The sequence below is a fragment of the Pongo abelii genome, chromosome 2 (assembly GCF_028885655.2).
Source record: "Pongo abelii isolate AG06213 chromosome 2, NHGRI_mPonAbe1-v2.0_pri, whole genome shotgun sequence".
In the NCBI taxonomy this organism is placed as follows: Eukaryota; Metazoa; Chordata; class Mammalia; order Primates; family Hominidae; genus Pongo; species Pongo abelii.
The window spans coordinates 92,106,464-92,132,772 of NC_085928.1; the positions used below are offsets into that span (position 1 = coordinate 92,106,464).

Below are 26,309 nucleotides of genomic sequence, written 5' to 3' on the forward strand. Positions count from 1 at the left end.
CCAGAGATCCTGTTTTTCCTAAAATACGCTTCTCCAGTTTGTCCTTTGATCCTATCACCTACCCCAGATCCTTCCAAAAGCTCCTATTTTCTTTCCCAAAGACAGGAAGCCATACCACACCCTATTCCCAGAGCACGTCTGTAACCAGCAGCCACAATCTAAAGGTTAGCAGGGAAAGCTTGCCAAATAGTTCAGGATTCTCTCTGGTCGGCCAATACCTGTTAACCAGGCAGCTCCTTCCTCCACCTCTCCAGGCCCTAAATATCTTCAGAAGTCCCCAGGAGCCTCAGCAGAAGATCCTATCTTCCCTTCCACTGTGAAGAAGATGCCTGGAACATACCAGGTGGCCCAAATGAAGCCCCGGTTGGGGTGCTGGGGCTGGGAAGAGCACAGGTGCACAGAGGCAAGCAGCGAAAAAGCAAAGGTTGCCTGTGATCACAGGGAGAAGCCCCTTAAAAAATCTAACACTGGCTGCAGGCTGACTTGAGCCCAGCAAGGATTCCTCCTGCACTGCAAAAACGAGGCCAGCATTCAGCCAGCCCGGAGTGTCCCTCTGCAGGATGGACTAAATGCAGAGCTAATCAGGCTGAGTTTCCAGGTGAAAGAAGGTAGGCTGAGTAGGGAAGAAAGAATTGGCTATGGGAGCAGATTTTTAAAGAGGCAAGACTCCCGAGTCAGGAAGAAGTGTGTTACGATGCGTTTCACTGGATTTCCTCTAACGCGTTTTATGTGGACCACCTCCTTTGTTTCAGGCACAGGCCTGTGATGCAGACAGGACCTGATGTATCCTCTGCCCACAGGTAAGAAGACGGAGTCAAGTAGGTGCAGCACACTGATTAAAAACCTCCACAGATCACTTTGCCATTTATAAAGTGCCTTCCTAGCTGTGCCTGCCCGTTTTCCTAACTCCCTGCTCCATTTTTTCATTAGATAGGAGAGATTCTTACCAAGCCCCTCCTGTGCACAGGCCTGGTGCGAGGGGATGGGGACACAGCAGTACATCAGATAGTAGCACTGCTGTGCCCATGGGGAGGAATCTTTTAAACGGGGAGAGGTGGGCACAACAACAATTAGAATGCAATGAACGTGGCACCAGGGGAAGCACAGGGGGCCATAGGGGAATAGCTCTCCAAGCCCAGGTCTCCATGAGCTCCCCAACGAAGGCAAGTGTTGAAGGATGAAGGGGAGTTAGCCAGACAGAGAGTTGGGGAAGAAGGGTGTTCTGGACGGAGACCATCAAATCAGTGGGAGTTCAAGAATGAGAGGGAGGAGGACCCAGATGGGGAACTGGAAGGCAGATGAAGCCAAAGCCTTTTAGGCTGAAATAAAGAAACTGATTTTAGTCCTAAAAGCAGTAGAAACTCCTGCAGGGTTTTAAGCCAAAGCAGACAAAGATCAGGCATGCCTTCTTTCCATCAACATAATGCTTTTATCGCAGAGCTCTGGTGGCTGGCCAGAGGAACCAGAGTTGCAAATAAGAATAATTTTGTGGCGTCCCAGAAGGGGGTGGCCCAGCCAGGCAATTATCTGGCTGGTGGTGGGGGGAATCTCAAAGACCTGGAAGTCCTGTTAATGGAAAACAATGTTGGGAGGGTTGACGCTATAGGCCGCATGTTCAGTTAAAATCAGTATCCACTCTGTGAAGCCCTTGGGTACAGGAGGGACTCTCAGTGTCTTATTCCTCTCCTCGCTCCTTACGGAACAGGATTCTTGCCTGTGCTGCTACAAAGAATGCAAACTCCATGTCCTATTCATCCCAAACCACAGAAAGGAACTCTTGGCCAAAACAGTCCCTCACACTTATATCCCTAAACAATACCACTGGCAATACCACCTCTGTGGTATTTCTATCATTCTTTTTTTTCTCTTTTTTGAAACAGGGTCTCACTCTGTCACCCAGGCTGGAGTGCACGATCTTGGCTCACTGCAACCTCTGCCTCCCAGGCTCAAGCGATCCTCCCACCTTAGCCCTCCAAGTACCTGGAATTACAGGTGTGCGCTACCACACCTGGCCAATTTTCATATTTTTAGTAGAGACGAGGTTTCACCATGTTGCTCAGGCTGCCCTCGAACTCCTGACCTCAAATGATCCTTCCGCCTCGGCCTCCCAAAGTGCTGGGATTACAGGCGTGAGCCACCGCGCACAGCATATTTCAGCCATTCTAAAACCAGTGAAAAGTGACCACTCCAGAATTTCTTGGCCTTGGGAAGGGGTTAGGGAGTGACCATCTGGTTGTGTGGATCAGCGGCACATTATATCGTCCCTGAAGCCACAGGGGCATCTCTGTGTTGGTGATAATGTCTGTCCCCCTCTCCTCCTCTACAGGGTGAGTGTTCAGTTTTCATTAGATTCTCAGAGAGGTCCAGGCCCCAGAAAAAGTGAGAACCACCAGCACAGAGAGAATGAAGATCCCAAAGACAAGGCTCTTGAGTCACAGCCCAGGTCAGAGCTGGGCTCAAACTTGATTTCCACAATGGAGTCATTTCTCCCTCTGACATTTGGTGAAAGTGTGTAATAACTGGCGGGGGATTCCCATAGGGGGTTGGAGCCTATCTGAAATCCCACTGTGGACAGTCTCCAAATGGTAGTTTCTGTGCAGGAGCTCTCAGGTTGGCAATAACTTGTAGTGTCAGTGAGAGACCTAAGGAAGTTTTTCTGACAAGTTTCACTCTGACCTTGACTAATGGCAGGCAGTTTCATTGGCTTGGTTCTTCTACATAAAAGCCAAGCAAAAATAGGAGTGTGACTGAATTTTCATGTGGGGCATGATAAAGTTGATTTCATTTTCAAATTCACAATACTGCTTTGTCTTCCTGGTGCCAGGAACCTGGAATTGGATTCCATCTCCAGGTGACCAAGTGAAATCTGCTCCTGTCACTTTCCTAAGTAGCTCCTCATGGCCCTCAGGATACCCCTGAGTGGGGAAAGCAAGGCACTTCAGGAGCAGGGCCTTCCATCGCCAACCCAGCATCATCTCCTGCTGTTCCCAGTCATGTCACGGTTCCAGCCACACTCACCTAATCAGTGACCATGCTGGGCCATGGTCCTGCCTCTCTGTCTTTGCCCCTCCCATTCCTACTGCAGGGAATGCCTTTCCTTTCCTGATGCCAGAATTCATCTTACTGATCCTTCAGTCCTGGTTCAAATGCTGCCTTCTCTGTGAGGCTTCCTGAAGCCGCCAGTTTGTACTATCTCTTAAGGGCAGAGCAGACATTATAGGTTCAAATCCTGGCTCAGCCATTTTCTGTGTGACTTTTAACCAATAACTTAAACCAGTTTGGACCTGGAGTTCTTCATCTATAAAATGGGATAAAAAGAGCCTACTTCACAGGACTGTTGGGGAATTCAATGAGAAGGTGCATGTAAGCACCTAGAAGTGTGCCTGGCAGCAAGCAAATGCCAAGTACCACCACCACCATCATCATCTTGTGTTACTCTTACTGCACACATCATACTCAATTATAATTGCTCTTTTGTTACTCTAGGTCCCCAAAGGCAGGGCTGATGTCCACCTATGTATGGGAGAACAGTTACAAAGCTCTGCCTCCTACTAGCTTTGCAACTTTGGGCAACTAACCTAACCTCGTTGTGCCTCAGTCTCCTCCTCTGTAAATGGAAGTAATAATATTGCATACGGCATTGTGGTGGGATGAAGATTAAATGGGTTAATGCATACAAAACACTTAGAATGTTGCCTGGCACTTGGTTAATGTTAACTATTGTGATTTTTGTCATCACCACCACCCCAACTTCGGCAACACCATCACCCGCCACCATCCTAGCAACAGCATCATTACTTATCATCACCACCACTCTCTTCCTCAGCACCCTCACACAGCAGCAGGAGACGGTGAGCGCTCACTGGGTGTTTGCTGAATCTGACTCCTCTCTGTAACATCTGAGTGTGTAAGTGGCCGTCATACAGAACTTCAGATGTGCTGAGTATCAGCACAAAGGGCTGCCTATGATGAGATTGCTGGTAAAGAGCTAGAATCTCAGTTTGTCCTGAGACTAGACTGTATCATACTGCTTTTTCCCCCTTTTTTTTTGGTAGAGACACTTTCTTGATATGTTGCCCAGGCTGGTCTCGAACTTCTGGGCTCAAGGGATCCTCCTGCCTCAGCCCCCACTCAAAGTGCTGGGATTATAGGTGTGAGCCACTGTGCATGGCCCCCGTACTTCTTGCTGTGTCCTTCAGAAGAAATACCCGTCCTGCTCCCTGACTCAATCTGTGGCCCTAATAAAACAGCGAGCTGCTAGGACTACTAGAACACACAAAATGTGGCACTGAGTATACACTCATCTCATTATATGCCCTCAGACACCGACAATCCATGAGGCTAAACTTCCCCATGCCTAGGCCTCCAGAGACCAGAACATGCTGTAGGCCTTTCAGTACAACAGCTGCAATGTGCCACAAGATGGGCAATTCTGCACTCCAGACTCAGGCAGACCTGAGTACAAATTTTGACTTAGGCCTTTAAAGCTGTGTGGCTTTGGGTAAATGCCCATCTCTGAGTGTCTGTTCACTCCTGTATCAAAGGGAGACAAATGATAACACTCACCTCTCGGGGAGTCCTGAGGGTGAAAAAAGATCGTCTGTGTGAAAACAAACTGTGTAAGTTATGGCTACGTAACTTATAGGACCAAACACAAAATGAAATCATGGGGCCCATTCAAAAGTTATTAAAGAGTTTTGAGAAGGTGACAGTAGAGTATGAGAGAGTATGAAAGCAAGCATAGGCCCTTCTGAGCACAGGGCCTGTGTGAGTGCACAGGCTGCCTGCTCATGAAGCTGCTCTGGATCAGTCAGGCACCAAGCACAGTGCCTGACACAGAGGAGGTGCCCAAGAAATGTTCATTCTTTTCTTTCCTTCAATGGAGCCAAGCAACAATGCTGACAGTATAGTAACACTAGACACTCCCCTCTGTCAGGAGCAGCACACTTTCACTCGGAGCTTTGCTGGTAACCTAGCTGCCTCCTGAAGGGTACAGCAGAACTGAGCTGCCCAGTTACTGGGGGTTTGCTTCCCTTCATGATGCCGAAATTGTGACACTAAGATAAGGACAGGACCTCTGGGTTAACAGCTCCTCCTCACCTCCATCTCTGGTTCATCCAGATGATGCAGTTTTTCCAGCAGGACTAGCCCTTCAATTCCTGCCTGACTTGGGTTATGAACTGGCAACCCTGGTTTGACACCCCTTCCTAGTAGTTATTTTTTAATTGTGAGATAGCTACCAACATTTAATAAGCAAAGGAATTCAGATAAAAATCAGCAATGGTAGCTTCCACTGGAAATGTTCAAGATTGGCAACAAAAGCCTGAATTCCCACATGGCAAACATCAGTTGGAACCAAGCGGCAGACTCCCTTCAGACAGGGTGTGTCTCACTGGTTTGCCAGGGTCGTCACTACTCCCTAATGTCACACCAGACCAGCTTTCCTCACTCCCAATTCCCATTGCCAGCTCACTCTGGCGAGCCTAGTTTCAGTTTGCAAGATGGCACTCTGATCCAATGAGTCTGCAGAACAACACTAACTCGGGTCTTTTGAAAAGGCCTCAAAAACAAAAGTAAAAATCATGGTTTAATAAACTCACCATGATCCTGATACCAATAACCTGGCTCAAGAGAAGAGGCTCTTTCTGTACAAAGCAGCTTTCTCCAATTCTGTTTATTTTTGAAGAGATTTTATTTTTAGGCCAATTAGAAACTAACCATGCTGTTGCTCTGCCCATGTAACATAGTCCATTCTCCTCAGCACATTTGGATCTGTGTGTAGAAGATGACAATGAGGAAAGGAGTATCAACTGATACCCAGTACTCCCCCAGTGGATGTGATGTGCAGGTGAACAGCTACTCAGAGGGTGATGTGAGGCCAATTAGAGCCCAGACTCAAAGAATGAGCCTGCTCCTGAAATGTCTTCCCTGTGAAACTTGGAGCAAAATGCTAACGAACCCTCTCTGAGCATATGCAGGAGGAAGATAAGGTTAACAACCTCCCCACAGCCGTTCTTTCTCTCCGTACAGCCTTTCTTTCTCTCCATCTTTATTTCAGCACCCAGCAGAATCTGAGTAAAGTGCCTCCATTCTGCTTTTTAAAAAAAAATTAAAAAAAAAAAAAAAAAAGAAAAGAAAAACAGTTTTCAGTGGCATATGTCATCACTGAATTAATGCTGTTTGCCTTTTACTGGCTTGGCTCTCATCCCAGTAGAAGCAAATAAAAACGGAGTACAATGTACTATAAATGCTACCGGCAGCAATACATCAGATGGACCCATCTGAAATGCCTCCTACCCTCCAGGAAGGGCTCAACTTCTGCTACAGGACAAGAACCGCTCTGGTGTCAAGACTAAAACTAGCTTGGATCCAAGAGGCCTCTATCAGGAGTAGGGAAGAGCAAGATTCTTTAATTTGCAAGGAAGATAAAGAGAAGGACGATATGCATACTCATAAATTTATAGCCTGTTTCCATCGTGGGGAATTTCACCATATTTGTTCTGAGCCATACCACTCATTAAAAACCTCCCACATCTGTGAATTAAGGTGGCTGCTTTAAAAAAAAAAGTGGAAAAACACATAACACAAAATTTACCATCTTAACCATTTCTAAGTGTCCCATTCAGTGATGTTTAGTATATTCACACTGTTGTGCAACTGATGTGCAACTGGTCTCCAGAACTTTTTCATCTTGCAAAACAGAAACTCCATATCCATTAAACAACTCCCCATTTCCCCTTTCATCAGCCTTTGGCAACCACCATTCTACTTTGTTTCTTTGAGTTTGACTATGCTAGATATAGGTAGAATCATGTATTATTTGTCTTTTTGTGACTGGCTCATTGCACTTAGCATAATGTCCTCAGTGTTCATCCATGTTGTAGCATGTGACAGGATTTCGTTCCTTTTAAAGGCTAAACAGTTATTTCATTGTATGTACTATATGCCACATTTTGTTTATCCATTCACTCACTGATGAACACTTGGGTTGCTTCCACCTCTTGGCTATTGTCAATAATGTTGCCATGAACATGGGTCTACAATTACCTCTTTGAGATCCTGCTTTCAATCCTTTGGCCATACAGTTAACCCATCAACAACATAGGCGTTAGGGGTGCTAATCCCTGAATAGTCAGAAATTCATGTATAACTTTTGAATCTCCAAAAGCTTTCCTGCTAATAGCCTACTGTTGACCGGAAGCCTCACCAATAACATAAATAGTCAATAAACACATATTTGTATATTATTTGTATTATATGCTATATTCTTACAATAAAGTAAGCTAGAAAAAAGAAAATGTTATAAAGAAAATCATAAGGAAGAGAAAATATTTATATTTACTATTCATTAAGTGGAACTGGGTCATCATAAAGGTCTTCATTCTCATCATCTTTGAGTAGGTGGATGAGGGGAGAATGAAGAGGGGTTGGTCTTGCTCTCTCAGGGATGGCAGAGACAGAAGAAAACTCATGTATAAGTGGATATAAGCAGTTCAAGACTGTTTTTCAAGGGTCAACTGTATACCCAGAAGTAGAACTGCTAAATCATATGGTAATTCTGGTTTTACTTTTTTAAGGAACTACCATACTATTTTCCACAGGGGCTGCACATTTTACATTCCCACTAGCGGTGCACAAACGGTTCCCTTCTTTCCACATTTCTGCCAACACTTATTTTCTATATTTTTGATAGAAGCCATTCTAACGGGTGTGAAATGATAAGGTGGCTGCTGTTTTTACAGGGCCACAAAATTGGCCTTTTATTTTTCTGGAGCCCTGACATTACCCAAACCACTGCAGAGAAATGATTGTTCATCAGTTACAAATAAATATGTTCTCCTGCAACAGGACACTGGCTCTGTGTTAACACATGTGGGCAGGATTAGAGCATCATTCGTTTCCATTTATATCACCGCCAAGAGTTCCTGTGAATAAGTGCTCCCTTACCATTTCACGCAGAGCTTAATTCACCAGACTCAAACAATCAAAATGATGGTCTGTCATCTCTATTTCAATTAGGTGGTGGGAAAGTGGGGAGGCATTTGATAAATCCTAATTTAATTCCAAGCCCCTAAAAGACGGCAAGTCCTAACCTATCAGACGGCCACTACTGACGGTTGCAATAGTACGTGGTTCTGAAATCAGTCACGGACAGAAGTTGTACACCAATCTTATACCAAATATGCCACCTGCTGCAACCTGAATTCTTGACTCCAACCTCTCTGGAAATCTAATTGTTCTCGGTGGGGTCTGGTTTTCCATACCATGAGATTTACCATCTGTCTTAATTCAAAGATCATTCAGTGGGCAATAGAAACTCCAAGGACCCACATACTTTCTGAGAAGAAACTAAACCATACTGGCAGCTGAGTAACCCCTTCGGCCTACCCTGAGCTCGTTCCCACGGATATGCCAGGAAGATGACAGACCACGATGAGGGTGGGCAGAATTATAAAGAAAACATTTCTCTAGAAAGAAACCTGACCAGCAAAACTAGCACTAGCTGAAAACTACTTTTGATAGTCCATCCAAGTGCCTGATGTAACTAATTTTAAATAAAGCATGCTGCAGTGCTCCCAATCCCTAGACAACTGAGTACTGCGTTCATGATTTCTGCCCGATCTGCATGAACCTGTACTGGTACTTATTTTTGTCTTTAAATTACTACTCTATTTGTCCTCAAGTAAACTTCTTCAATAAGGAAACTTTACATGAATACTATAAATCAGGGGTTCTCGGCCTTGGCATTAATGACATTTTGACCAGATGGTTCCTTGTTGTGGAGCTGTCCTGTGCACCATATGACGTTTAGCAACAGGCCTGGCCTCTACCCACGAGACACCAAGTAGCACCCCAGTGCCAGTTATGACAACTAAAAACGTCTCCAGGTGCTCCCAGATGTTCCTAGGGAGAAGGACAGGATTCCCTCCGGTTGAGAACCACTGTCACAAATGGAAAGTTGGTCTCTTTTTAAAAGCACACATTGAAATATTCACTTAATTAATACTGCATCTGAAATCATCTGGCATTGCTCATTCTGGGAACTGGCGCCAAAGCCAGCATCACGTGGGGAGGATCCCCCCGGACTATAGAGTCAGAGCCCATGTTTGGGCTCTGTCTTGCCACGGGCCGTGTGGCTCTGGGCACGTTCCTTCATCTGAGCCTCGCTTCCGTCACCAGCATGACGGCAACAAAGTACGACAGTCATGGGAGTACTCTAGGATCACTGACATACGCAGCTGGCCTTCTGCACAGGCAGGGCTAGCACAAATGTTCACTGGTGATGCTGTTATTATTTCTGTAATGAAAGGTTTTCATATTGGGTTCCTTAGTGCTTGAGAGTTCCAAAGAGGCGCCTCATGGTTTGCCCAAAGGAGCAGGGTGGCTGCAGCTTTGCACCCTCCACTCTGTCTCAAAGCAGAACAGCAGCCCAGAGCCTCTGCCCAACTGTGTTCATTCTTAGCTCATGGGCCATGCAAATGCAGGCCAGGGGATGGATGTGGCCTGCTGGCTGTGGTATGCCGACCTCTGAAGTGGAATGTCCCCTTAGCACCTGACTCAGGGCTGAGCCAGAAGATGCAGTCAGTAAACCTTCAGCAGTGAGTGTTCACATACTGAGTTTCTGAGCAATATTCAATCTGAAAAAAGAGTTTCCCTAATTTAAGGAAACAAAAATGGAAAGTCCCAGCACCAAATGATGAATTTGTAGACGATGCCCACTCTGAAATGTTTTTGTAGGGTATGCTGTACTGCACAGTGCCCCCAAGAGCATTTCATTGCATCAACTGGCTTCTGGGTTCACGCTGTGGCTCCTCAGGGTGGGACCACATGCTGGATTTCCATGTAGCAGACATCCAGCTGAGGGCTTTGCACTAAAGAAACGCTAGAAAAAAGCCTGGTGAAAGGGAGGGAGTACACCTAGGCCTTCAAGCCTTCTGAAAAGCTTCCCAGGAAGTTGGAACTCTAGCAATCAACACTACAGTAGAGGTTGACCACCAGCGGTTCCTACCTGGCCCAGGGATGGGTTTAGTTTGGCCTACATTTTTAAAAAGGAGAAATTGTTTTAAAAATTTGAGCTTACTTAAAAGTTGGGGGGTTCTGCACAAAAACCTGGATTTCTGGCTCACTAGGCATTCTCACTGGCAGTAATCTGCTGGAGCTGAGTGAGATGGCCCTCTTTAGAAAAAGTCACATGCTCCTTAATTTGCTGCAGTCCTTACCACTCCCTAATGTCTAACACCTGGTCCTTGTTTCTCATTAGTATTAACTGGTTTCTGTAGGTGTCTGGGTTTGCCACTTCTTCTATAGAAGGATTCCCTTCTTCTTCTTCCCTGGGAGATAATATATTAAAGCCACTACTCACAGGAATTAAAAATATGTTATGAAACACCAAAGGAATTTAAACAAGCTGTTTGGAGACACTCATAAAAATATAACAGTGTGTAACTTTACACATTATCACTCTTTTCAGAGACCAGGTATTGATTAAAGTAATTGTTTTTTCTTAATTTGAAGAAAAAATAAATGTGGAACAGATTTAAAGCAAATATACACACAAAGTCCTTAAAATAAATCACTAACATTAAAATGATGGCGATTTCATTAAAAAATAAATACCATACTGGAGAAGGCAGACAGGGCAAAGGACAGGGTGAATGGAAGTGAAGCAAGACCTTAAGCATCATTGACTGATGTGGGATTTGCTTGTTTTACCCTCAGGTCACTCACATCCTTTACTAATCAACAGGCACATGCATATTTCTGTGTAAACCAGGGGTTGGCAAATGACAGATTGTGGACCATATCAGACCCACTGCCTGTTTCTGCAAACAAAGTTTTAATTGAAATACTATCACATCCTCTCAGCTGTGTATTGTCTGTGGTGGCTTTTGTGCTACAAGGCAGAATTAAGTAGCTGCAACAGAGACCTGTGGCCTGCAAAACTGAAAAATATTTACTCTCTGGCCCTTAGCTGAAAAAGTTTGCTTATCTCTGGCTTAAACAATCATCACCACCATTCTCAGATTTGAACTGCTTGAAATTTTGAAGGAAGTTTTTTTAGCTTTCAGAAGTGGACCTTCTCACTGAGCTGAAGGTGATAAGGGAAAGCTCTGATTTACCAGTGTTGAGTTTCAGGAGGAGGTCCTTTTTTTTTTTTTTTTTGGAGACAGAGTCTTGCTCTGTCATCCAGGCTGGAGTGCAGTGGTGTGATCTTCTCACTGCAGCCTCTGCCTTCCAGGTTCAAGTGATCTCCCACCTCAGCCTCCCGAGTGGCTGGACTACAGGCATGAGCCACTATGCCCTGCTAATTGTACTTTTTCTAGAGACGGGGTTTCACCATGTTGCCCAGGCTGGTCATGAACTTCTGGATTTAAGCGATCCACCCTCCCTGGCCTCCCAAAGTCCTGGGACTACAGGAGTGAGCCACTGCACCCGGCCATCTGGAGGTCATTTTTAATGGCAGCTACTTGGGGACCAGTAGCTTTAATGTCCACAGACAATAGCAAAGGAAAGGGCTGTGGGGGGCCTCCTCACAGTCGCCATCATTGTGTGGCACCTGGGCTGCTGACAGCTCCTATTTGTCAGTGACAGTGAGGGGGTCTCCACAGCCACACCACCTTCGGCATTAAGCATGATCATTAGCTCCACTTTGTAAATGAGTACACGGGACTAAGACTTACCTGAGGACCCTGAGTGAGTAAGGGACAGAGCCAACTGGGTTGATCTGACTCCCAAAGCCACTCTGCCAAGATTGTAGATATTCTCAGATTTCTGTAGGGTGGAAGCTGAGGACCTACACACCTCATACCTGGAGTAGGGAGCCCCCAAAGTTTACCATCCATTTCTTCTCTCCTGTCTCTGGAATCCGGAACCTGACTCCAATGGCAAGAACTCATTTCCACTTACCTGGGGCGGTCCCAGTCCCTGCCTCTCTCCCATCTCTCAAACTGTAAATACTCCCAGCCTAAGCTCTCAGCAGCCATATTTTTCAGGAATGTGGTCAAACAAATGTTTAAGAGGAGCAGACTGAGAATGCTACTTTGCCAGAGCCCATAGTCCAGAGGCTGAACACTCAAGCTTGAAAATCAATTCCAAGTCCACCACCTGTCTTCGTAGAAAACACACTGGTTCAAGCCACCATTACCACTGCCTCCTAACGGGGCTTCTTCCATCCATTCCTGCCTTCCTATATCATCTCCACACAGAGGCCTGAGAGGTCTTTCAAAAAATCAATCAAGTAACACTGCAGCCGAGATCTACCACTGGCTTCTCATTTCTAGTAGAACAAAATCCTCAGCGTGGTCAATGAGTACCTTTCCAGAGCACCTCCATCAATCTCTAAATCCATCCCCTCCTCTCCCTCTCACTCTCTCTGGTCTAACCACACTGGCCTGATAGCTCCTCAACTGATCCAAATCAATTCCCCACTGTAGGGTCTCTGGACCTGCTCTTCCTGCAGCCCAGAATTCCCCTCCCTGGATCTTTGCATGGCTAGCTCCTTCTTACCGCTTGGATCTCTGCTCAGAGGTCATCCTTGACCACTCAGAGCTACACTGTCCCTCCGCTCCCCAACTGTAGCAATTAAGGCTACTTAAGGGTATATATTTGTTTACTGGCATATTCTCAAGCTCCCCTACCAGAACGCAAACCCCAAGAGAAGAGAAGTCTGTGTTACCTATGTTCTACTGCCAAAGCCTAGCCTGGTGCCTCTTATACAGTGGGCATTCCATACATGTTTCTTCAGTGTCTTCAAATACAAGAAATTCAACTTTTTCAAAGTAATTCCTTGAGGGAATGTCCTTGTTCATACAGAAACAGCTTCCCAAGTGGCCCCATATTTCCTTCACTCAGTTCCAGTTCCACAAAAGGCTACTCTGCACCTTTCCCCAAATCACAGCTAAAGTGAGCAATACCCACAGGAGACCCCCACTTCAAAAAATTAGTTCATACCAGCTTTAAGAGGAAAGTAATTCAAAACATGAAAATTTATTCTAAGTTGTATCTTAACATACGAGATCTCAGCTTTAGATGAATTTTAATGTTTACAAGTGCAAAAGCAAATAAATATTTACCAGTTGCTTTTTTTTTGCACTCTTATAACTCCACAACAGCTTAGACGCAAAAAAAATTGTTGCTAAACATCTTGTAGTCTGGCAAAATGAAGAATTTCTTATTAAGAAAAGCCCTCACAACAATAACAACTCCTCATGCTTATGGCTCCCTTGCAGAAACTATCAGAACAGTTCATTAAGATTTGAGCATATGATAGAGCAACAAAATTGCCACCAGGCAGGGTAAGATGAGGATCTCATGCCCTGGCCTCACTGTCTATACACGGGCTCATTCCCACAGCAATGGGAGCTCTGGGAGAGAGGGCCGTATTTCTTGGGCAAGGACCATGGGCCAATACCAGCTCTCCCCAAGCTGAAGCCTTTCATTCTGTAGGTTTCCATGAATGTGCCACTTCTCCAGAGTGGCCTTTCTTAATTAAGGTAGGTCCCTATCCTCTCCATAATTCTCTTGGACAGCATCCTGTTTATTTCCTCTATTACCATTTCACAAACGAAAACTTCAGTTAGCTAGTTTTCCAGCTTGCCAGTTAACCATCTAGCTTGCCGACTAACCACCATCTAGCTTGCTGGCTTTCTAACGATCCTGCTACCTAACTTCTGGGCATGCGCTCCAGCTAGCCACTGTCTGTCATCTGTCTGCCTTCCCCTTTAAACTTTCTAGGCAGGGACCAGGATCCCCTGGGACAGCACCCTGACCAGTCCCCGGCACCAAACTAGCCATTTGTAGATACATTATATAATGAATATGGAATGAAATCTTAATAAATAAACTTCTTAAGATCGATGGCTTTTTTTATTCATTTATATCATTGCCTGGTTGAAGTCCCTGGAGTTATTCCGAGGCAAGAAAACAAATACCAAAGAAAGACTTACTCCAGCATAAGAGAGTAGGCTTTTGGAGTAAAATAGGGACACACACATACACATTTCACATGTGCGTACCTTTTCTATGACAGCATATATGATTCTAAGACTATTAAGTACTTTCTGAAGCTTCACCTTCTGCTCCCAATTTTTTGAAAAAGGGTACGACTATTCACAGAAGCAGGAACCCTCAAAGAAGACCTGCACTGCTTACCTGGATTAACAGTGATAAATCTGCTGTCTTCAGAAAATCGGTCTCCGTGGGACACAGGCTTTTTAGATGGCATTTCGGGCCTCTTGGGATCACTCCCTGCATACTGCTCCTCTGTGGCGGTGGGGGGCACTTGGGTGGAGGTGACCATGTCGGGGTCCGGGCCTGGGCCGGCATCCCTCCTTCCACCCGTCTGGTCTGTGGGGACGGCAGTGTGGTCCTGCTCATGCCCAGGTATAGTCTGATGCCCTCCCTCGGCAGTCCTGTTAGGAGATGAGGGTGTGGGGCTAGGCTCCGTCTGATTCCGCTCCTTGGCAGCGTGGGTTACCCCACTCTTCTCCTTCTTTTCGGAGTCCTTCTCTCCATCCTCCTCGTGCTCCCGCTCCCCATCCTCACTCTCGCTTTTCTCATCCTTCTCTCCTTCCTCGGTGCCCTCGCTGTCCTTGGTTGGTGACGAATCACCATCGGGCCCTGGAGAAGCCAAGGCCTCTGTGGTGGCGAGGACTGGCCTAGCCGCCTGCTTGCTGGCCGAGGCGGCCGTCGGGAGGCGAGTGGGCCACACAGTGCTGGGGAAAGAGGAGATGCCACCACCGCCGAACCCCAGGCCGGCGAGGAGCGTGCTGGTGACCACCGAGGCCACTGTGGCCTGGCTGCCACTGGAGGAGGGGCCCATCCCAGTTGCCATGGAAACAAATGAGAATGGGATGCCAGAGGACGTCCAGGTAGAAGACCCCGAGCTGATGGGGGCCATGTCGGCTGAAGAGGCAGGAGACGCTGTGGGCTGGAAAGGGTCACCCGGCAAGGGTGGAAAAAAGGCAGAAGAAGAAAAAGCAGAGAAGCATCAGAAATTAAGATTGGGAATGAGGCCCTGGTTGTCACCCTCCGAGGATTTTACTCATCTATGCTATGGAGTTTTCCAATGTATGGCATAAAGTTGACATTAGGTGGTCCATGGGTGATCAACTTTTATTTTTAATGGTTTTATAATTGTGAACACATTAAAAAGCATTAACTAGTGAATCAAACTCAGCTTTTCACTGATATTACCCAAGATGAGGCTAGGTGCCAAAAAAACTAAGTAGTGTTAAAGCTGACTTACACAACAAAGAAGTCATGAATTGGAAAAATCAGATGGTCATCTGTACTTGGGGTGATGACAGGCAGAAGACCTTTGATTTTATGTATATCACTTGACACTTGAGTAGATACTCAGCTCTAGGTCTGGAAAGATACTGGGTGATCCAGTCCAACCCCACCGTCTCCCAGTGAGGAAGTGGGTGGACAAGGAGGGAAAGCAGGCTGCCCAGGTCTGCAATGACAGGGTCAGAGGCAGGAGCCATGCTCTGCACTGCATGCTCTGGGCACTGGTTTACATCTCTGCATCTCCATGTTGGGCACTGCAGAGTCACTGTACCTTTCAGTTTCTAAGTTTATCCGTGGGAAAATCTGAGCCCATACAGATGACAACAACATCAACAACGATAACAACAATTCCAATTAACAAATGCCAACTGTGTGCCAGGGCTTTCCATGCTACTCTGGAGGCAGGCATGATCATCACCCCATTTTGCAGGTGAGGAAACTGAGACACAGAGATGTTAAAGAGCTTACACAAGGTACATGACTTGGAAGGCACAAATGCAGGGCTGCCTGGGTCCAAGACTCGGCTTGTTCTTACCACCATACTAAATTGGGGCTCAAATCTGGGGGTTTTACTCACATAAGGTATCTTAGGAAAACAAGAAGTGCTGCTCTGAGCCATTAGTCTAATTTTAGCTTGCCTGCTGGGTGATGCTGGACACACTACTGTAACTCACTGAGCCTCGGTTCCCTCATGTGTAAAACGGGAACAACAGTAACACTGACCTTGTGGGCTGCCTGGAGAAGTAAATAAAATAATCTGTGCCTGAAACCCAGGAAGAGCATAGTGAATTTTAGGCTATTATTATTATCACCACTACTGTGATTAGTATTTTAATTATTCATTATACCAACCAGGAATGGGGAAACTAAGATATTAATTCTGGTTCCAGAAATTTTCAGGATCCATATAACTTTAGGCAAATGACAACCTCTGAATTTCAGCATATGTCAAATGAAAGGGTTGGAACAGATTTAACCCCTTTGTGGTCCTGCATTGTCTGATCCCACAAATCATAACTAAAAATATGAAGAATTTTTACCTTCACAAAATTATACAATATAACCACCTAACACTGTTGCACAGCTTGCACAGCTTGTGTTCATAAGGTCCTGAATTGTAAAAAGTGAATAATGTTATTTTTTCTTTACCATAACCGCTTTACACTGAGCAGTTTAACAACATTATACTGCCACTTCGTGGTGACAGTTTTAACTGCAAGCAAATTAACAACCAGCCAGGACAAAGCAATTTCCCATTCTCTACTTACCACTCCTGTTTTCACTATTCTGGTCCCTTGGAATATTCGAGTGGTATTAGCTGAGAAACAAAGAAATTACATTTAAGCAATAAAACTTTTTTTGTGGCTCTAACAAGACATTCCTTATGAACACAAATCTGAATTACATATAATTTTCACATGTCAAAATATTATTCTGTAGATTTTTTCCAACCATTTAAAAATGTAAAGCCCTTCTTGGCTTATGAGTCATACAAAAACATGCAGAGAGCTAGATTTGGTTTGTGGGTAGTAGCATGCTGACCCCTGTCTTAAGCTATTAGTTAAAAAGTTATTTTTCAACTTTTACTGTTTTCTGTTTTATTGAGGTAAAAGCTTACATACAGTAAAATACATAAGATATAGGCGTATAGTTGAATGAATTTTACATATGTAAACACCTGTGTAACCACTCCCACAGTAATATAAAGACATATCGCCAGTGCATTGCTGGAGAAAACGTGTACCTGTGCCCGCGTCTAGTCAATATCCACCTCCACCCCTAAAGCTAGCCACTATTTGGATTCTGTCAGTTTTACCTGTATTTGAACTTGATTTAAATGGAATCGTATTACACCACTGTTCCTCCTCTACTATCTTTTTGGTCATGATTTCTTATCCTTTTTGTGATTCTAATTATCCATCCTTAACTTATTACTGTTTACCTTAAATTGGTAACTTCACCACTTATTAAAAATGAACTGTACAATAATTTAACTCTATTTGCCCACCTTACCTTTTGTGTACTGTTATATTTTTATTCCTACCTATATTTTAAAATCCTGTAAGCTACTGCCAATTGTTTTAAATGGTCTAATGATTTCATATTAACCATACATTACCCTTTCTGGTGTTTATTTCTTCCTGTAGCTCTGTTCTTCTATGTGTTATCATTAAACAATATAACTTAGAAAAAATTTTTTTTAAGATTATGGTAAAATACATGACAGAATTTATCATCTTAAAGTTTAACAAAATGTCCAGGCACAGCGGCTCAAGCCTGTAATCCTAGCACTTTGGGAGGCCGAGGCAGGCGGATCACGAGGTCAGGAGATTGAGACCATCCTGGCCAACATGATGAAACCTCGTCTCTACTAAAATACAAAAAATTAGCTGGGTGTGGTGGTGGACGCCTGTAGTCCCAGCTACTTGGGAGGCTGAGGCAGAAGAATCACTTGAACCCGGGAGGCAGAGGCTGCAGTGAGCAGAGATCGCACCATTGCATTCCAGCCTGGTGACAGAGCAAGACTTTGTCTCAAAAAAAATAAATAAAATAAAATAAAATAATTACTATCTTAACCATGTTTAAGTGTATGGTTCAGTAGTGTTAAGGTTGTTCACACAGTTGTACAACCATTACTTCTATCCATCTCCAAAACTTTGTCATCTTGCAAAACGGAAACCCTATATGCATTAAAGAACCCATTTCTCCCTTCCCCCAACCCTGGCAACCATCACGGTATTTTCTCTATGAATCTGACTGCTCCGGATACTTCATATAAGTGGAATCATACATATTTGTCCTTTTGTGTCTCACTTATTTGACTTAGCATAACGTCCTCAAGCTTCATCCACCTTGCAGCATGTGTCAAAATTCCCTTCCTTTTTGAGGGTGAATAATATTCCATTGTGTGTATATAGCACATTTTGTTTATCCCTTCATCGGTCAATGGACACTTGGGTTGCTTTCACCTTTTGGCTATTGCAAATAATGCTAATAACATGACTTTTTAAAAACCCCATCAAACTGCTTCTATGTGGTTCTTTCAAAAAACAAAAGTGCTATATAAACTGAAAAGCTGCTTCCTATATACACTGAGAGATTAGCAAAAATGCTATAATAACACTTGTACCTGCTATGATAGTTACCAAAACCAGAAGTGGCAAGTGACCCACATATATTTTTGTTTGGCCTGCAAACTTTTGTAAAAACAAAACAAAACAAAACAGAATTTGCCACCAATATTGTAGATGGTAGCTTTATCTAAAGCTCTCAATCTCTTGCTTATCTGAAAACTCACAATATTGGCAAAACTAGGCTCACCTTCCAGCAGGGCACCATTCAGCTGGGGCTGAGTGTCTATCAACCCCTTTAGGTGGCCACATGGTCTCCAATTTCCCACTGATGGCACTCCCCTCATGTGTACATGCCCCTTGCCTGGCCGCATGGATGCCAGAGTCTGCAACCTTGACCTGATGATATACCCATTTTGCATAGTTGGAAAGTCAAACGTGTGTAGGTCCCAGGTCAAATAAGGCAGCAAAGAAAGCAAATAACGGGGGTCTCACCCAGCCTAAATACAGCCTCCCATGATCATCAAGCTGCTCAAAGATCAATACTTCATGCTTCAGACAGGTGTGCATGCCTCCCCTAGTTAAGACAGGAAAAAAGATTCCCAGGAGGAACTACTTTACCTGCCCTTTAAAAGGAGATCTATTTAATGCCAACAAACTGAACAGCCACTCCATCAGCATGTGGCTTTCCACTGGTCTTGAACAATCTCCATTGGGGTCAATATCCACTGGGGTCACTGATAGCCCTGTGACTAGAAGCTTCTACAGGACCTTTCAGATCTGGAGTGTTTAACCTAGGGTCCATGGGCCTAATGGGGTTTTTCCAAGCTCTCACTGCAACGGTGCCCTTTTTTCTACTATGCATGTAGGCAACCAATCTCAACTGCATTCGCAGGACCTGCAGCTTTGTCTCTGATTGAAATCTCAGATATTTTCTTACTGCCTTAGAGTTGTTGTAGCTATTTTGGAATATCATTGATGTTCATCACTACTCAAAAATCACTGGAGCTAACAGACCAACCACTTGTCATTTAATACCTTAATTTAAAAAATCACATATATTATTATATCCCAAATATGTTTAAAATATTTTGACAACTGTATTGAATATAATTGGTTCATTTCCTGTGTATTTCACTTATTTATCTGAAACCATTTTGAGAGAGGATCCATGGGCTTTGCCACGGATGGGTCTATAGCTCAAAGAAGAAGCATATAAACTCCCATTTTCCATGACTGTTGAGAACTGCAAAAAGGCTTTGAATATCTCCACCAATATTTTCATCCTTTTGTTGAAGACTGCAGGTATTTGGTAATTTTTACTCTTTGGGGTGGGCCACTGCTGTGTGTTAGTGATTGGGCTTTGCAATAAGAAAACCCAACTCAGCTTAGTAGCAGAGTTTTTCTGAAGTCACCTGCACCCAAGCCATCATTTCCCTGTTTGTAAAATAACCCCTACTGTACCAGCTGCCATAAAGTGAGGTTCAGATGAAATAACTTATGTAAAAATGCTGTCACTGTGAGCCATTCTACAAATATTGCTTGCTATTATTATTGTTATATTATTGTTATATTTTCCACAGTAAGGTAAACATATTTATTGTAATGTTACATACAACCTAAATAGTGTTATATTTACTATAATATGGTAAATATTCCATGTGGCTTCCTAATGCTCCCAAGCCAGATTAAATTTATTACTGAGAAACCTAATTATTCTGAAAAAGGAGATATCTTTTTTCTTTCCATTTTAAAACTTGCCCCCTTATCAACATAGAGGGATAAACGCCAATATATGTAATGAGTAAACTCATGTCCACCTCTGAGGAAAGAAAGTCTGTAGACAAGGAGACACTGGCCATTTTCAGCAAGTCATCGTGATCAGACATTTAAACTGTTCCATGCTTGAACTTATTAGCTGACAGGGCCTTTTTGAATTACATTATACTATAAACATTTAATTTTTCAAAGTCCATGCAGAAGCCAGGGAGCTCTGGGTCTATTAATCAGGTAAGGCAGTTCTGCAGATTCTAGGCTCTTGGATGGAGCACATGGGAGGCCTAATCATGATTTATGTGTCCGAAGTTCCAAGGGCCCCGGCCTCAGCAAGCTCCCAGTCTGCCTTCCTTCTTTCTCCCCTAGGCCAGCACAGACCCGGCCTTGGCCTGCAGTCCTTCCTCGACACAGGGAAAGAGACCGATATGTTCACAGTAAAGGTGGGCACAGGGAGCATGATTTATTTATGAAAAAAATGCAGCTATGCTCATTTCCATTAGTTTAAATGGAAGGATGAGATCAATGTGAACATTAGCAAAGAATATTTAAATACTAAATGGAAAATGTTCAAGCCAGAAGGGATCCTTGCAGGAAATCTAGGCTGGAGGGCTTCTAATCCTAGGTTTGTTATTTATTATTTTTATATACTAATACTAAGGGGGGGATTTATACATAGTGCCAGTAACTAGCACTATGTGAATGACTTAACATCCATTACCCCACATCATTCTACAAAGACCCTGTGGGGAGGTACTATGGATACTGCCACTTTTTGCATTGGGAAACTACAGGTTCGAGCAGTTAAGAAACATTCTCAAAGTTGCGCAGCTTCCAAAAGGCAGCCGGGACTCAGACAAGAGGTCCTCACTCCAGAACCCCTTACAATGCCTGCCAGCTCCCAGGGCCATCAGGGCCAACTTGTGAAAGCTCAGATTCCTGGGTAACGCCCCCCGCCCCAGGTAAGATTCTGATGCAGTTGGTCTGGGAGGGGCCCATGAATGTGCACTACTCAAATGAGGCTTCCAGGAGATCTTACTGTCGCTGCTGCTGCTGCTGGTCCACAACTCACATGCCTGACTGGGTCCCCAAAGTTGTATGCAAAATTCTAGCACTTTTTGGGGAAAATGTCCAAACCTTCATCAGATTTGTAACTCAAAAAGGGTTCACCACTGGCCTGGTTAACCTGGTGTGGTTTTCTTATTTGACAGGTAAGTTTTCCCTCAGGGAAAACTGAGGACCTGAGAAGTCAAGGACCTGATCCAAGAGGACCTCAGGCTGGCAGAGCAGAGTCCAGCACCCTGGTCCCTACTTCCATGCTGGTCTTAACCCCTGTCATCAAACCAAATCAGCAAACTATGGCCCGTGGCTACAGCCCATAGCTGCCTAAATAATACTGGAACCAGGACTGGGATTAGGTTGGCGCAAGTAAGACAGAGTGTATCTATCTCTACTTAAAATTCAGATATTTTATTCATGAGATTTTTACATTAATTTTGCTTTTATTTTTATTTTTGTATTTATTTTATTATATTTTCATCTTTTCCAGACAGAGTTTCACTCTTGTTGCCCAGCCTGGAGTGCAGTGGCGCGATCTCGGCTCACTGCAACCTCCGCCTTCCAGGTTCAAGCGATTCTCCTGCTTCAGTCTCCCAAGTAGCCTGGAGTAGCTGGGATTACAGGCACGCACCACCACGCCCGGCTAATTTTTGTGTTTTTTAGTAGAGACGGGGTTTCACCATGTTGGCCAGGATGGTCTCGAACTGATCTTGTGGTCTACCCACCTCAGCCTCCCAAAGTGCTGGGATAACAGGTGTGAGCCACCACACTCAGCCTAATTTTGCTTTTAAAAAACATCCCATTGCCGGGCGTGGTAGCTCACGCCTGTAATCCCAGAGCTTTGGGAGGCTAAGGCAGGCAGATCACGAAGTCAGCAGTTCAAGACCAGCCTGGCCAACATGGTGAAACCCCCGTCTCTAGTAAAAATACAAAAAATTAGCTGGGTGTGGTGGCAGGTGCCTGTAATCCCAGCTACTCAGGAGGCTGAGGCATCACTTGAACCCAGGAGGCAGAGGTTGCAGTGAGCCGACACTGCCCCACTGCACTCCAGCTTGGGCAATAGAGCGAGACTCCATCTCAAAATAAACAAACAAACAAACAAAAATCCCATTAAAACGTTATGTCTCTTGGTCACTCAATTTTTTGGTGCCCCTTAAAATTTTGAGCAAAGGCAAATATCCCATTTGCTTCACCCTAGTTCTGGCCCTACATCTTTTTATTAGTCCCTAAGTCATCAGGACCATCTATCTAGATCCAGGACTCTCAAGGATCCTGCATGCGGGGGCTTGTTTGTGTGGCTTGCAAGTCGGAAGGGTGAGGTGTAGCTGCTTTGGGCTGCAGTTTTTGAGAGAACAGCTAACTGAATCACGTTAGAAAGACAAAGAGGATATTCAACGGTACAATTTGGAAGTGACTGTGTGATCTGACACAGCGCTGGACAATGACCGAGAAAAAGGCCCGAGTACTTGGTTCCCCACAGTTGGAAAATAACAATAAAACAAACAATCAAAAATGCTTTGTTTTTTCTCCCCTCTTCCGCCTATAAAACCTCCAACCTAAAAGACCTAAATTACTAGGGCTTTCTGCAAAGGCTTTAAAACCCTACACTGATTCTTCCGCCAGGCTTGTTGTATTCTTCCCCAGCACCTGAGCAGGAAGAAGCAGAAAGCACTGGGAGGGAGTCTCAGGGGTGCCCCAGACCACAGGAGGGGAAGCCAGCCTCACCTTGAAACAGCATCGTCTGGCTGAAGTCACTGCGCATGTCGTTCCGACACACGGCCTGGACTCGAAACAGGTAAAGGCTATCGGGTGAGACATGGCTAATGGTGGCTTTCTGTAAGTAAAGAAGGAAAAAGCAGTGAGTTAGTTTTGAAGGCCAGGGCACACTTGGCATTCTAAAGCCAAACCTGAGTGCCGTGACAAAGCCTGACAGATGTGATGCTTCCCTGCTGACCAAAGGCTCACTTTGGAAGGAAAGACCGCTTGGACCCTGCCTGGGAATCTATTTTTATGAACTTCTTTGGGAACCTGTTTTCAACACCGAAATGTTCAGGACACAGGAAAGAATAACATTATTCTTTTTTTTTTTTTTATTGAGATGAAGTTTTGCTCTGTAACCTAGGCTGGAGTTCAATGGCAAAATCTCAGCTCACTGCAACTGCTGTCTCTCAGGTTCAAGTGATTCTCTTGCCTCAGCCTCCTGAGTAGCTGGGATTACAGGAGCCTGCCACCAAGCCCAGCTAATTTTTGTATTTTTAGTAGAGACGGGGTTTCGCCATGTTGGCCAGGCTGGTCTCGAACTCCTGACCTCAGATCATCTGCCCGCCTCAGCCTCTCAAAGTGCTGGGATTACAGGCGTGAGCTACCCTGCCTGCCCAGGTCTGTTTCTTTACAGTTTAAAGGCCTCGCTGTATTTTTATTACGCAGAGTATGGGGCATGATGCAAGAAAGAAAACCAGGCTAGAAGGCAGAGGACACAGTCTCCTCATACAACTCACAAGCTATGGGGTTCTGAGTCAGTTCTTTCAGCCTCTGCTATCTTCTGTAAAATGGGGAGAGGAAGAGCTACTTCATAGGTACTTGTGAGAATTATATAACATAGGCCCAGCAAACCTTGCTCAGAGGTAGACCACACCAAGCAACAGAAAGAATGCCACTTGGCTAACATAGGGGTGTTGGCAAGCTGTGGCCCACTGTCTGTTTTTATAAATAAAGTTTTATTGGCACATCCATGGCCATTTGTTTAGGTAGGTCTATGGCTCCCTCCATTCTACAATGGCGAGTTGAGTAGTTATGCCAGAGACTCCATGACCTGTAAAGCCTCAGGTATTTACTATGTGGCCCTTTCCAGAAAAAAGTTTGCCAACCTCTGGTCAAACATTAGCCAAATCCAGGTCCCTCTTCCTCACAGTTTCATTCTGACAGCCTTTAAAAATGAGAAAATGGAAACTACCTAAAAAACAGGCAGCACTTGCTTCCTAAAGAAACGAACAACAAAAGCAACTGATTTTCAAAGACTCTTCTTAATAGATGAGTTGTCTTATCATCAAAGCATGTGTTCTGGGCCAAGTATAGAAGCAGCTCTGTGAGCTTAACCACCGATTGGGAGTGGGTTTTCCCAACGCAGCTATTGAAAACCTCTGAACTGGTATTAAAATGTTATTGTGGCCACACCTGCTGCTGTTGCCTTGAAAGCAGCTTCCTAGTGAGAGGGGTAGGCTAGGGCCGTGCTATTTAACTTTAAGCCTCACTGATCTCGTTTGGAAAAGGCGGGCAATAACACCTGCCCACAGGTTTGTGGTGATGATGTGGAAGGCGGATGCCCACTAGAAAATGCTGCTCAAATGATATGTATTACTTCCAGGTTTCTGGGCCACAATAACCATGAGTTAGAGAATAGCTTTGTTGCCACTAAGTCAGCACTCTTCACTCGTTGAGGAATTAGAAAAATTAATTTTGTGTGTCCCCAAAGAAAATAACCAGCCCTAGAAATTCCTGTAAGAAAGAAGTTGCTGTCAATGCATGTTTTTCTCTACATCTCTCTCTTTCTCTGAAACTAATTTAAGCTTCATTCTCTCTCTAAACCTCTGACCTCATCTTCTGTTCAGAGCGAAATCTTCACTCCATCTATGCAGGGATTTATTAGAATTCACTCCAAGACGGTATCTATTCATCTTTGCATGTTTAATTATTTTCCACTTAGAACAAGAAACTGCATAAGCGCCTAGATGGTTTCTGCTGATTAATGCAAGCCATCTTCACTTCAGAAAGAGAAAAATCCCTTATGGACTTCCAGTTGTGACAAGAGAAAGGTTAAAATACATCATAACCTTGGGTGCCTTTCAATAGATTCCTCTCTGATTTCACGAAGCTCATCATTCCCTAATGTGACCCAGATAACAATGTCTAGTGGGGAAATTGAAAATATAAATGGAAATGAAGTAAAAGAATCTTCATCTAAAGAAATATGAAAAGTATTATTCTATAACTGATTGAATGGGCCCGGAGGACTCTGTATTGGAGAAAAAAAGTGATAACAGTCATTAAGAATCCCACTTGGTGCTATTGCATTTTTCATGTGCATATACGATTACGGGTTTCATTATTCCAGAGCCTTCCTTTGATTAACAATAAACGCAAGGCTTTCAAACCAAATGTGTCACTTTGAGTTTTTAGGCCAAGACTTAAAGACAGAAGTTGTAGGCCGGGCGCGGTGGCTCACGCCTGTAATCCCAGCACTTTGGGAGGCCAAGGTGGACGAATCACGAGGTCAGGAGATGGAGACCATCCTGGCTAACATGGTGAAACCCTGTCTCTACTAAAAACAAAAAAAAATTAGCCAGGCGTGGTGGCGGGCACATGTAGTCCCAGCTACTTGGGAGGCTGAGGCATTAGAATGGCATGAACCCGGGAGGCGGAGCTTGCAGTGAGCCGAGATTGTGCCAGTGCACTCCAGCCTGGGCAACAGAGCAAGACTCTGTCTCAAAAAAAAAAAAAAGACAGGAGTTGTGGAGAGTTTGCTTTTATAGGGAAGGAGATGGCTTCTGCAAACATCTGTTCTGAAGGGGCTTGTGTGTTGGACACTAAACATTTATGCAAATTTTAAGAGGAGACGTTGAATTAGGCACGTGTAGCCCAAAGTGAGGTCAGACAGTATAGTATTTGAGTGTCTGAGAAAAGAGATAAAATATTACACAGCTGTAGGGGTTTGGCAGGTATTGGAAATGTGTAAGGCAGAACAAATGTGACAAAGGGAAGTGGCAGCGACCGTGGACAGTGGTGGTGGTGACATTAGCAGCAGTAGCTTTAGTACAGGAAGAGGAAGAGGAGAATGATTGTAATAAATAATAGTTAATATTTATATAGTTATATAGGACCTGTTGAATACTTGCATAGCTCATTTAGTATTTATGATAATCCCATCAGATGAAAAGGGCCTAATTGAGGCTGTTTGTTAATAATGAAAGAAAAAGCAGTCAGTTTTAAAGGAACCAATCTAAAGAAATGAACCGGCTCTCCGGGTTGCATAGCTGTTAAGTGTAAGGTCAGGATGGCGCCCAGGCAGGCTCCATCCACTGTCCTTCCTGGCACTCTCGAGCAGCGCAGCAATGGCAG

At 44.4% G+C, this 26,309-nt stretch overlaps 1 protein-coding gene across 6 annotated transcripts in view; it reads right to left on the bottom strand.

The window, feature by feature from the left end:
• Positions 1-26,309, bottom strand: part of PTPRG (protein tyrosine phosphatase receptor type G) — a 735,254-nt gene that overhangs the window by 79,482 nt on the left and 629,463 nt on the right. For all 6 annotated transcript variants that reach the window (XM_024244436.3, XM_024244435.3, XM_063722016.1 and 3 more), the window contains 3 exons: positions 22,920-23,028; positions 16,560-16,609; positions 14,152-14,929 (listed from right to left, as the gene is read on the bottom strand). In XM_024244436.3, coding sequence (XP_024100204.1) covers positions 14,152-14,929; positions 16,560-16,609; positions 22,920-23,028 — 937 coding nt within the window. The remainder of the gene's footprint in view (positions 1-14,151; positions 14,930-16,559; positions 16,610-22,919; positions 23,029-26,309) is intronic.